Here is a 12,225-nt window from a genome sequence, read left to right as displayed (position 1 = left end):
TCTGGGAAGTGAATTACTGTACATGGGAATGTACTTTTTATTGCCTGGGTAGGGGCGGTACATAAAAGTACTCAGCAGAGTATGTTATGTTCTCTTCAGTTGTGCCAAAGCGAAGCAAATAATTAGCTAGCAAAATGTATCCTCCATGACTACAGATACATTAACTTAGGATGGCACTTGAATTAAATATTTAGAACCACTCAAGGAGCCGTCCCTCTGAAAGTTATGAGCCTGCGTTAATATAGCACTACTCACACATAACCAGTGAGTATTGAATTCCACCTAACCACCTAATCAGCAACAGTTGTGGCCTCTGTTTAGGTCATCTATCAGGGGTTGACCCACAGGGGCAGTGAATAGTTCATACCTGCTGTCTGATACTACTATGTCAGTGCTGCTGAATCACACCGTTCCCCTGTAGTCATACGAGTGGACTGCAGCCTATCGGGATTGGCTCTGTGATCTGCAACACTGAAATTCCTTATAACCTAAACAAGTGGTCAGATATAAAAATGGTCTGACTGGACATCATTCTAAGGAAGCTAAAGGAAACTACAGTGGAAACCGTTGGGGAAAGCTGGTACCTGTACCTGTTAGCTATCAACAAAATGGATGATATCCATCTCTGAGCTCCTATAGTAACTTTCATGGATAGACATGAAAAAAAAGGGCAACATTCCGAGTAGCCTATTTACTGCAATACTCTATTGTCATAGAGATGCCTGGACTTTGCGAGTCACTAATATGACTTCACATCACTGATGTTTCACATCAATCTAACCACTAAACCAATCACAAGGTTGAGGTGACCCGGGAGACGTGCAGTTTTCACCAACCCTCTCATACACTGGAAACAATGTCTGGCCATCGAACAAACCGCTTCCCTTGCATAACCGCTCTGAATCATCAAACAAGGGGAAATAGGATAAGGATATTCTTCAATGCACTCTTACTAATGCGGGGGGGGGGGGGGGGGGGGGGGCTGAAAGTGTAGAGAGGGGAGGTAGATGTGTAAATAGCTGCAGGTCTACTGGGGACGATGTTCATCCATTAGGCCTAGAGTTCCTGTAAGACACGGGCTCCGATACCTTTCTGTGCTGTGCCCCACCGAGAGCCTTTTTAAAAAAAATGTCCTACAAACGTTAAGATGAGCGGAACAATGTTTCTAGAATCTCGCCGAAGCTCAATAATCAGCCACGACTATGAATTGGGTCCAGACAGGGGCCTTGAGTTCTTCCGGATCATACAATGTTAGGCAGGTACAAATAAAGGAAACACACCAATTCTAGTTTAATCCAGTCTATTTTAGAACATTGTTGCGACACCTGACTTGATAGAAAGTCACAGTAGGCGCAAAATATTTTCTAATTATGTTGGCATGTCACACATGTACGAGCAGCGTACGTAAACCACATCATCCCAGATTTCCAACCTATAATTAATACACAGAAGGTACGGTGGCCTGAGGAAAGAACAGGTTGTAAAGTGCAGATTAAAGCCACACCCATGTTTCTTTATGTCCATGGTGGTTGTTCGCAATATAATTACTTGTGTAACTGCTGCTCCTTTCATGCTGTGGGATACAGTTGTATCCGACAATCAGATCATATCCATATGGCTTGTAATCACTTTTCTCATTTGTTGACAGACTTTAGGAGGATTTTCATCCATGGTCGGCTGTATTTGGGGTTATTTCAACTGAGGAACAGCAGGGGTAACGTGCATGTTTTGGTAACTGGTTAGTTGTGAACTCTCTCAAATAAATACGAATATAGTCAGACGTTTGCTAGAGCCCAACTGTGAAATGCCAACCGGTTAGCCAAGTTGTACTGGCACAAAGGAACCAAAATTAGTACCAGTGCTTTGGCAATTTAATTGAGGTTCAACAGATAAACAGGCAAATAAAACATTAATGGCGGTGGTTACTGCTTGTAGACTTCATGGCATCGGAATGACCATATTTGGTTGGCTGACTAGGGAAGCTCAGATGAATCATTACATGGCCTTTATGGTTAAGACCCAGAGGGATATGAATTATGTAAGGTGGATGATAAGGTAAGCCTATTCATGTACTGCCCTTCCCCGAATACTATGTAAACACACAAACAGATAGAAAGTGAGAATGGTTTTGACACATGCACACAGTTGACACTTCACAGAAATAAGAAACAAAACACTTCAGTTCCATTGTGAGAAAAGAAAGGTATCATTCGGGTGCACCTGCAACTAGCAGTGCACTATTATGAATGTAACAACATTGGCAGTATCAATTGTCAAGCAGTGAGGACTAGGACATTTGGATAACAAAATGAATCCTACATCCTACTCAGTGCATGCCATTTGAGGATGATATTTGCAGTTTGCCTTATCCTTAACTGAAGGCTGTTTGTGAAACTGGCGCAAGAGACCCGATACCAGCGTGAATACCTCGCTGGACAAAGCAGGCTCAGCAGCCGCTCATTCAGCCTCATTATTTGCACCTGAATGGGGCTTCCTATAGGCTAAACGCTTTTTTTGGCGCGTGTTTACGGGAGAGTTTGAAAGAGTGAAAATATTCAGATGTAGGCATACTTGGCGCCTGGTGGCTGCAGCGTTGTTTAAAGCCTGCTGCGCTGGGTGACTGGGTTTCTCACAAGCTGATGATACGCAAATGAGCTGAGGAGGAGAGAGATGAGTTGGTCAGGTGATGGGAGAGCCAACTGATCTGCCAAATGAAAGGTGTACGAAGGTCTATGATAAAAGGAATATGTGGTTATATTTATATATATATATATGTATTTTGAGATGTTTTACACGAAGTGTAATCATATAACAACTTTTCCATATAACAACTCTCCATATAGCCTATCCTGTAATCACACTCCATTGGTCTACAATTGAGAGGACAACGCACTGTTTCCAACGTCTCCATAACCTATCCTGCAGTATATCTCTTTCAACACGGAGTGCGTTATGCTCTATGCTGCTCGGAGAACTACCCTGCATGCGCCTTGGACATGTCTTTCATGTGTTTGGAGATAAAAACGTGTGTTTTGGTTTTTGTGTATGAGGATTTTATCGGGTTGAAGGAGAAGGTATGTAATGCATTGTGATGTACTAATATTAGCCTATATTGAAATACAACGCGTAATATTTGCGTAATATTTCATCCAAAATGCGTAACTTTGACTCTCGTACCGTGCGTGCATCTTTCGGCATCGTTACCCTATTCGTAAGGTGTTAATTGCTTACTCTTCTTTTTTCAAGGGGGCGGACTTTGCCAGGCGCAGCATTACGGTTATACTTGTTAAACTCGTTTCTGTGCAGGAGGGGCTTGTATAGAGGTGTCTTTAAAGCTCGCACGAGCGCAAGAGGAAAAGCAAAGAGACTACAAGCGCTCACTGGGCTCACTGGCTTTATATAGGGCTAAATTTAGGGACGTGTAGTGCGTGTTTCCGCCGCTTCGTACAATTGGTCCAGCTTTTCAGCTACAATATTTATAAGGTATAGGAACTCCTACCAATCAAACTTTCACATGACTCTGAAACAGTACTTGAAGTGAGAAGTAGTGGTTTATACTACTACAAATAGTTTATCGTGTGGACTCCAGTCTACATCGCGTTTGCTAATATTCTTAGACAGAAATTACGTTTTTTATTCAAGAAAATTACAACGTATGGAAATGGCCTTAACCGGGACCATTTTACCATCCATCGCTACATTTGCGAACCAAAAGGAAAAATGCTGGGAAAATGTAAGTATATTGGATGATCAATTTAGAGATGTTTGTTGGTTGTTTTACATGTTGTTGGTCAATTTATGTAATAATAAAGAAATAGCATTTCAGTACAGCTGTAGAATCAACCCATATTTGTTGGTGAAGTTTGGCAATTAAACAGTTGGCCGAAATCTATAGAGAGTTTTATTTTTGTTATATTATAATTTCACTAATGGTATCCTTTATTATTTCAGAGGTGGAAGGGAGAGATGGACAGGCCTGTGCATTCCAGCTGTGCTGTGGTGGAGAGCATGGACAACTGCATGGGCAGAAAAGACGAAGAAGAGCTCGATAAATTCCTGGATCTGGAGTTTATTCTCTCTAACTCCACGGGCACAGACAGCAACACTCCATCCTCCGGGACGGGAGTAGAGTACAGGCTAGGAGAGCAGAACAACATGTATCACTCCGGGATGCAGTCTACCTACCCGCTGCCCGAGATGAGCAGCCCACCTCCACCTTACAACAGCCTGATGGCTGAGCTCCTGCGCACTGAGCTTGACAGCAGCTTCTGCCACCAGCTTTCCGGCAACAGCATCCATGGGAGATTTCTAGTCAGTTCCTCTGCCTTCCCAAATCAGGACTTTGTAGACAACATCAAGGTCGAGCCGTCCATGGACAGTTACGGACCGCTTATGGGCATGGTGCCACAGAGCTGCCCAAAGATCAAGCAGGAGGGGAACGTTTCGTGCATGATGTCCTTCGAGCAGCCGAGACTAGCCAACTCTCCACAGGCTACGGGGAACATGACACCACCTCTCAGCCCAGACGACCTGATGAGCTCCGAGTGTCAGCCCCAGATGTGCCACTCTATGACTTTCCCCCAGAGCTACCGCTCCGCAGCGGGATACCCTCACTCTCACCCGTCCCAACAGATGCAGCTCCCGTACCAGAGCGCACACCAGTTCGGGATGTATGAAGACGGAATGGGTATGCAGCCCACCAACCAGAGAGTGCTACTCACTCCACCGTCCTCCCCGCTGGAGATGATGGACTCAAAGCCAAAGAGAGGTCGGCGCTCCTGGCCAAGGAAGCGCACAGCGTCTCACACATGCACTTTCGCTGGATGCGGGAAAACCTACACCAAGAGCTCGCACTTGAAAGCGCACCACAGAACGCACACCGGTAAGGAATATTCCTAATTTTCTCTCTATGCTTATTGCAAACTTGAACTACTTGGCTCTATGTGTTGCAAAGAACTGCGTTGTATGTCAGTATACTTATGGTCTTTTCCATTGTGTAATTCAACAGGTGAAAAACCATACCATTGCAGTTGGGAGGGTTGTGGCTGGAAGTTCGCCCGCTCCGACGAGCTGACACGCCATTTCCGTAAGCACACTGGCCACAGGCCGTTCCAGTGCCACCTGTGTGAGCGCGCCTTCTCCAGGTCCGACCACCTCGCGCTGCACATGAAGCGACACATGTGAGAAACCACATACGATTGAGGACTATACCAAATGAACCAAGAACAACATCAAGAAAGATGTCTCCAAAATATGTATTTCGTATTTTAGTTTATTTAAATTGTGGGGGGGGGGGGTAATAGGAAAACAGCATGAGAACATAAAACGTGGTCCGACTTGACCAATTAACGAATTCTATATACAAATACTATTTTTGAAATATGTAGCTGGTACTACTTGTTATTTTTTATCGAATAATATTTCTATAAAAGGCTTTAAACATGCATTACACGATGTTTGCATTTGTGAATTCAAGTCAACATATGAGGCTGGCCCTATACACCTCTGACGCAACTGGAATCTGACAATTACATTGTTTAACATGATGTGTTTTGATAGTCACGATAGTGCCTTCTAATATCTATATGCATCCTACGAGTGCCATATTTTCTAATGGCAAAAAAAAACAAAGTTTATGTAAGTGTTATAACTGTAAACAGAACATGAAATAAGCTTTAAGACAATGTTTTGATCTAAAACTGCCTTCCAGTCTTCAGAGGCTAGAATTGAATGTTCTGTGTGTGCATTTATCTGTTGAATAACATTTGATGTCAGGGTCTTTAAAACTATGGAAATAGTTGTCCATCTCAACATGACAAAGGGCTAAACGTCTTGTGACTTAAAACTGTTCTGTTTGGTTTTCTGAGTAAAGGTATTAATGCCATGTAAATACATTTTTATATAATGTAAATAGTTTATTCTAATGTACATATTAAACTAATTGAACAACATTATTCTTGACTTTGAGTGAAATACTTGTGGCTTTCTGTCTATTTTCCTGACAAAGGAAAACGGAACAGCCCTGACATCTGTGTATCATCATCACACCATACTGTAACATCACACCAGTCAACCATACTTCCTGTATCTTTACATCAACCATAAGCTATAGTTGTCCCTGTGTGAATGGCTTGCCAGCTATCCTATAGGCCAGTTCAGGCCTGAGCAGTTTACAATATGAATGTGAGTGTAATGTTTTCCATCTGTCACAGGGCCACTGCCAGAGTCTTGTGGCTCATACAGCCTATAAATACAAACATCACATTTACATAATTACAGAGACTTAATATAGATGTCCCCTCTCTGGGTCTGGGCACAGGGGCACGCCGCACTGAAAGAGAAAGGAACCCTAGTCCCTGCCTCAATGAGAAGAACCAATGGGACGGGGTGGAAAGTTCAGTGGGGCTTAGAAGAGAGTGACACGAAGGTTATGCATCTGTTAGCCTGGATTTGAGTCTCACAATGAATGTACTTGTTCCTTAAATATTCCATAGAATCAAACCTTTCACTTCAAGTAGCCTCTGAGTTAAGGCTCCGTTGTCTTATATCAATGTTGATAAAGCATGAAACAGTAACGAGCAGCTATCACTTAAACATGGTTGCACATTCTTCAAAGTGCATTTTTAAGTTGGTATGCTATCCAAAAAACAAAGCACCTCCACTCTGGAAGGAGCAAGGAGTTAAAATCACATGAAGTGGCCCAGAGTACAACAACATTTTACCCATGATCCATCTCTTAATCAGGGGCCTTCAGCCTGTGTATTTGGGTCACATGACAACATTCCTGCACAATAAGTCAGGTGTAGTTAGGTGCCTTCAGAATAAACGCTTCTTTACTGTGTTATGGGCCTAATTATGTACTTTGGCTATGTATAAAACAGGCAGAGCGAGAGAGAGAGAGAGAGAGAGAGAGAGAGAAGAGAAATGGGCAACCTTTGTGAACTGACAAGCTCACAACAATGTCTCTACATTGGCTCGATGGGGAAGCATAAAAGACAACTTTTTCTTCAAGTGTTACAACTTTTTAGGGACCGAATCATCTTCTGGGTGCCCGTGCCAGTTTAGAAAAAAGAGGAAGTAAGAGTGCCACTATGATTAGCCAATTTACTCAAGTGAAAAATCAAACATTCTCATTTCACTTTTTGCTCAGTGTAATAATAACATCTAGAAGCGAGTGTGGGAAGATTGAAGTGTGAGTTAGGGGACAGAGGTCATGTATCCATATGGTTAATGCATTCGGTCATCCATGCAAGCTGTCTATCTATAAACAAACAAGAAAAGAATGTGTATTCCACAGGCTTTCATTGCTATCTGGTTTCCCCTTTAGATGGCTCAAATTACAGGCTTACAAAAATGAATTTCCTTCATTACAATATGTTTACATCTATTCCACATCACATATACAGCACATCATTGTCATTCAGAATTATCTCTGAATCTGATCTAACGGATGGTGTTTTTCGAAGTGCATGTCTTGCTTTTGAAACTCCTTTCGCCACAATAACACTCAAGTTACTCTGCTCCAGATTCAGCCGAAAATGTATCTGTATCTCTTAGTACGAAACCATTCATAACACACAGTGTTCACTGGCTCTTTGCCATGGCACACCTGAAACTGCATGCTAGAGATCAAAATCAAAGAACATTTACAGAGCCAAGAGGCACGAATGCTGTTATGATCTTTAGGGTTGGTGTATCAGAGCTGTTCCTCTAGTGATAAGTACTGTTCTAAAAGGTCAAAGTAGGTGATTGTCATAGTTTTAGGACTATCTCCTAATGTTACAGATGTGCAGATGTATGCATGTGCAGATGTACAGGTAACTGCCAAAATAAAGGAAACACCAACATAAAGTATCTTGGGACACCACGAGCCAGAACAGCTTCAATGCACCTTGGCATAGATTCTACAAATATCTGGAACTCTATTGGAGGGATGCGATGCCATTCTTCCACAAGAAATTCCATCATTGGTGGTGGAGAAACTCTGTCTCAGGCACAGCTTCAGAATATCCCATAAGTGTTCAACTGGGTTGAGAACTGGTGACTGAGACGGCCATGGCATATGGTTTACATTGTTTTCATTCTCATCAAACCATTCAGTGACCACTTGTGCCCTGTGGATGGGGGGCATAGCCATGGTGGCCAAAATAATGGCCTGCCTAGCATTGTTATACACAACCCTAAGCATGATGGGATGTTAATTGCCTAATTATATCAGGAACCACACCTGTGTGGAAGCACCTGCTTTCAATATACTTAGTATCACAAGTGTTTCCATTATTTTGGCAGTTACCTGTATGTAGGCCTATTTAAAGTTGTTTTATATTAGGTATACTTTAGTCTGAAGTGAGCACTTTCAGAATTTCTGCCAGGTCAGAGAAACTATCCATAAACATGGTTGGCTGCATTTAGCTGCAGTTTATCATGCATATATGCTGCTTTACACAGAGTATCTTCATAAGCAACAGCATAATTGTATACAATTCTACAGGGGATGGTTCCATAAAAAAAGGTCAACAAAGTAGTAAGTCCATAGAGAGGACATGGAGAAGGCAGCTTTCTAAAGCTCTACAGCACAAGCTATAGACATATGTTTGAGTTTTATAAAGCTCGGAAAGGGGGAAAGAGCATTGAGTGCTGAAAATGAAGGGTGAGTGAGTGAGTCAAATAAGATGTTATTTGTCACATGCTTCTTAAAACAACAAGGGGTAGACTAACAGTGAAATACTTACGGGCCCTTGAGTGAGTGAGTGAGTGAGTGTGTAGAGATCACTATCACAGCTGGCCTCCAATGGGCAACCAAGCACACACACATTTCAGTTTCCAGTAATGACGATCAACAGTATATTCACCAAGACTCTGAGGAACACGATAGTCCTGGCCTCCATACTCAATGTGAAGACCCAACATCTCATATTGACATCCTGTCTGAGTCAAATGTACAACATCAATCATACCAGGAAAGAGTTTATCTCAGTGGATTCCTAGACTTCACGGCAGCCAAGGGCCATTTACCACGTGGGGAAAAGTGGGAATGTCATGGGATGAGTACACCACCTACTGGAGCTGTTTGGAAGCTCCTCAGTGGAAGACACTCATCCGGTCAATGGAGGAACAACATGGATTAACTTTGGCACTGGCTAAAGACAGGCCTTTGTAGAGTGATACTACATGTAGAGTGAAGGAGTTGGGTCTTTTCCCAACAGACACATGACATGATGGGTCACCTTTCCTGAGGATCATTATGCGCTTGAGGTCGGAAATATACAATTCCGTTTGCAAGGCACTTGATGTATACAGTATGTTTATATTCATTGATATATGTTAATGTATCGGTTCATTTGATAGAAATGTATACATTAAGGACACATTATATAAAAACATACATACCAACATCAGCTTAGTTAAATGGTAAACATCTCCCCTCGCCAGCTGCATGTAGGCCTAGTATTGCTTCAGTGCATAGACCAAAAGATAGATTTCTCAAAGATAAGCGTCAGACTATGAATTACATGGAGTGAGAGAGTACTCAGAGGGTCAATCTGGACTGTTTTAGCCAGCATTCCTCCCCTGACAGTCAGTCCTATTGAGTTTGTTTTTTTCCACAACATCCCTGGGGCAGCCCTGCTCTGGAGCAGCAAGCCCCATTCTCTCCCTCACAACAGCTGATTAAATAGACTAGGCTAAGGGGACTGGAACTGCTGCTCCTGCTCCTGAGGACCAGGGCTAATTATCTATTAACTATAGCAGATTGGTTACAGGAGGGGTGGTTCTCTTAATTGTTTTCCTAGCCATTCCGAGTTCTTGGAGCTGAGGCCGAGAAACACTATGGCCACCAGCTAGCTAGCTGTCAGAGAGTTGGGGTCTCAGTGTATCAGCCCCAGCAGGGTGAAGGTCCCCTTACAGATACCTTTGACAGCTAAGGACCCCCAACTCCCCTAAGGGTGTGTGTGTGTGTGTGTGTGTGTGTGTGTGCACATGTGGAGTGTAAACATTCTCCAACATCATGAGGCATTAAACTAGCAACCCAAGCTCCTCCACAGCTGGGAAGGAATATCCTATTATTTCCCCGAAACCTCTTTAAAAAGGGGGGTGTGGTGCCACTATTTGCCTGGTGAAAACACTTGTGTTGAAATATGCTGCTAGTGACAACATGACTACATGTGCAACCTTTCTGCTCATAAAATGTCAAGTGCTTGCTAAGAAAACATGTCAGTTCAGTCACTCTCTTGGTAAAAGTAAATGTCAACACTGGTAAATACCCGAAAAAGAACGCACAAATATGGATACAAACACTGAAGGGACAATTTGTGAGGCGATCATATCTTCAATAAGTCTCCATGACCCATTTTCCTCCTTAAAAGCAATGGCCATTTCATTTCCACACTAGCATTAACATAAGGTAAATAAAAACGTACCTAGGAATTTCCTGTTATTTCATACGGACACAGTTAACATTCCGAACACAGGACTTGCTTAGGTTTCAAGTAATATGTCCAAAAATGTAGTCTGTTGACGCAGAATTATTTTCACACTTGCAGCTGTATCCTTGAAATATAGACGACTGTAATTCACTGCACATTTTACTGCCTGGTGTTGCTTTTTGGCAGGTCTGGCGTTTGGGGGACCATCAATGAGCATCTTGTCTGGAGCTTCAGATGTAGTATTTAGTAGTTTGAGGGAGTCTTAATTCAAAAGGTCAGGAAGTATGAACCAACACACCCGGGGGGGTAAATAAAGTCTATGAACCTTTCGTTTGTTTATGTAGATTTACTGTACATACTGGTACTAGATCATAGCAGACTGAGGTTGACATGAAACAGCAACCATTGGAGTCATATTTAAGGCTTGTATTATTTATTATGGATCCCCATTAGCTGTTGTCAAGGCAGCAGCTACTCTTCCTGAGGTCCAGCAAAATTAAGGCAGTTTTAAAAACATTACAATACATCCACAGATTTCACAACACACTGTGTGCCCCTACTCCACTACTACCACAGATCTACAGTACAAAATCCATGTATAGTGCATATGTATCATCAAATCAAATCAACGTTTATTTGTCACGTGCGCCGAATACAACAGGTGTAGGTAGACCTTACAGTGAAATGCTTACTTACAGGCTCTAACCAATAGTGCGGAGGGAAAAAAGTATGTGTGTGTGTGTAGGTAAGTAAAGAAATAAAACAACATCATGTGTGTGTTCTTATGTGACTATGTTTGTGTCCCCACTGTTCCACAAGGTGTATTTTTATCTGTTATTTAAATTAAACTTTACTCCTTGCATCAGTTACTTGATGTAAAATGAGTCCCATGTAGTCATGGCTCTATGTAGTACTGTGCACCTCCCATAGTCTGTTCTGGACTTGGGGACTGTGACGAGACCTCTGGTGGCATGTCTTGTGGGGTATTCATCAGTGTCCGAGCTGTGTGCCAGTAGTTCAAACAAACACCTCGGTCGATTCAACATATCAATACCTCTCATAAATACAAGTAGTTATGAAGTCTATCTCTCCTCCACTTTGAGCCAGGAGAGATTGACATGCAAATTATTAATGTTAGCTCTCTGTGTACATCCAAGGGCCAGCCGTGCTGCCCTGTTCTGAGCCAATTGCAATTTTCCTAAGTCCATTTTTGTGGCACCTGACTAACTTATTCCTTGCCATCTACTCTGAAACTAACTGCAGATTTTTGTTAAGTGTTAAGGGTCATTTCAGTCACTGTAGTAGCTGGCATGTATAGTGCTGAGTCATCCGCATACATTTACTCAAAGCCAGTGGTATGTCCTTAGTAAAGATTGAAAAAAGTAAGGGGCCTAGACAGCTGCCATGGGGAATTCCTGATTGTACTTGGATTATGTTGGAGAGGCCTTCATTAAAGAACACCCTCTGTGTTCTGTTAGACAGGTAATTCTTTATCCACAATTTAGCAGGGGGTGTAAAGCCATAACACATACATTTTTCCAGCAGCAGACTATGATCGATAATGTCAAAAACTGCACTGAAGTCTAACAAAACAGCCCCTAGAATATTTTTATGATCAATTTCTCTCAGCCAATCATCCTTTGCACCCCATTATTTCTATCTTTACTTTGCACATTCTTCCACTGCAAATCTACCATTCCAGTGTTTTACTTGCTATATTGTATTTACTTCGCCACCATGGCCTTTTTTTGCCTTTACCTCCCTTATCTCACCTCATTTGCTCACATTGTATATAGACTTC

The 12,225-nt window shown here is 42.3% G+C and overlaps 1 protein-coding gene across 1 annotated transcript; it reads left to right on the top strand.

Moving 5' to 3' along the window:
* Positions 1–2,701: 2,701 nt before the first annotated feature.
* On the top strand, positions 2,702–5,954 carry LOC110524203 (Kruppel-like factor 2a). Its single transcript, XM_021603643.3, has 3 exons — positions 2,702–3,733; positions 3,952–4,882; positions 5,009–5,954. Exons 1-3 carry the CDS (start codon positions 3,656–3,658, stop codon positions 5,182–5,184), a joined length of 1,185 nt encoding a protein of 394 aa, XP_021459318.1. The 5' UTR covers positions 2,702–3,655; the 3' UTR covers positions 5,185–5,954.
* The last annotated feature ends 6,271 nt before the right edge of the window (positions 5,955–12,225 follow it).

The sequence above is a fragment of the Oncorhynchus mykiss genome, chromosome 5 (genome assembly GCF_057628025.1).
Source record: "Oncorhynchus mykiss isolate SJ-2025 chromosome 5, ASM5762802v1, whole genome shotgun sequence".
Classification (NCBI taxonomy): Eukaryota; Metazoa; Chordata; class Actinopteri; order Salmoniformes; family Salmonidae; genus Oncorhynchus; species Oncorhynchus mykiss.
This window is presented reverse-complemented; position numbering and strand designations above follow the sequence as displayed.

Excerpts from the sequence above, each read along its gene's own strand:
- LOC110524203 (XM_021603643.3), top strand. The coding sequence starts at position 3,656 with ATGGAAATGGCCTTAACCGGGACCATTTTACCATCCATCGCTACATTT. Across the intron at positions 3,734-3,951 it reads AGGAAAAATGCTGGGAAAAT|AGGTGGAAGGGAGAGATGGA; the intron begins GTAAGTATATTG and ends TTATTATTTCAG. Across the intron at positions 4,883-5,008 it reads GCACCACAGAACGCACACCG|GTGAAAAACCATACCATTGC; the intron begins GTAAGGAATATT and ends GTAATTCAACAG.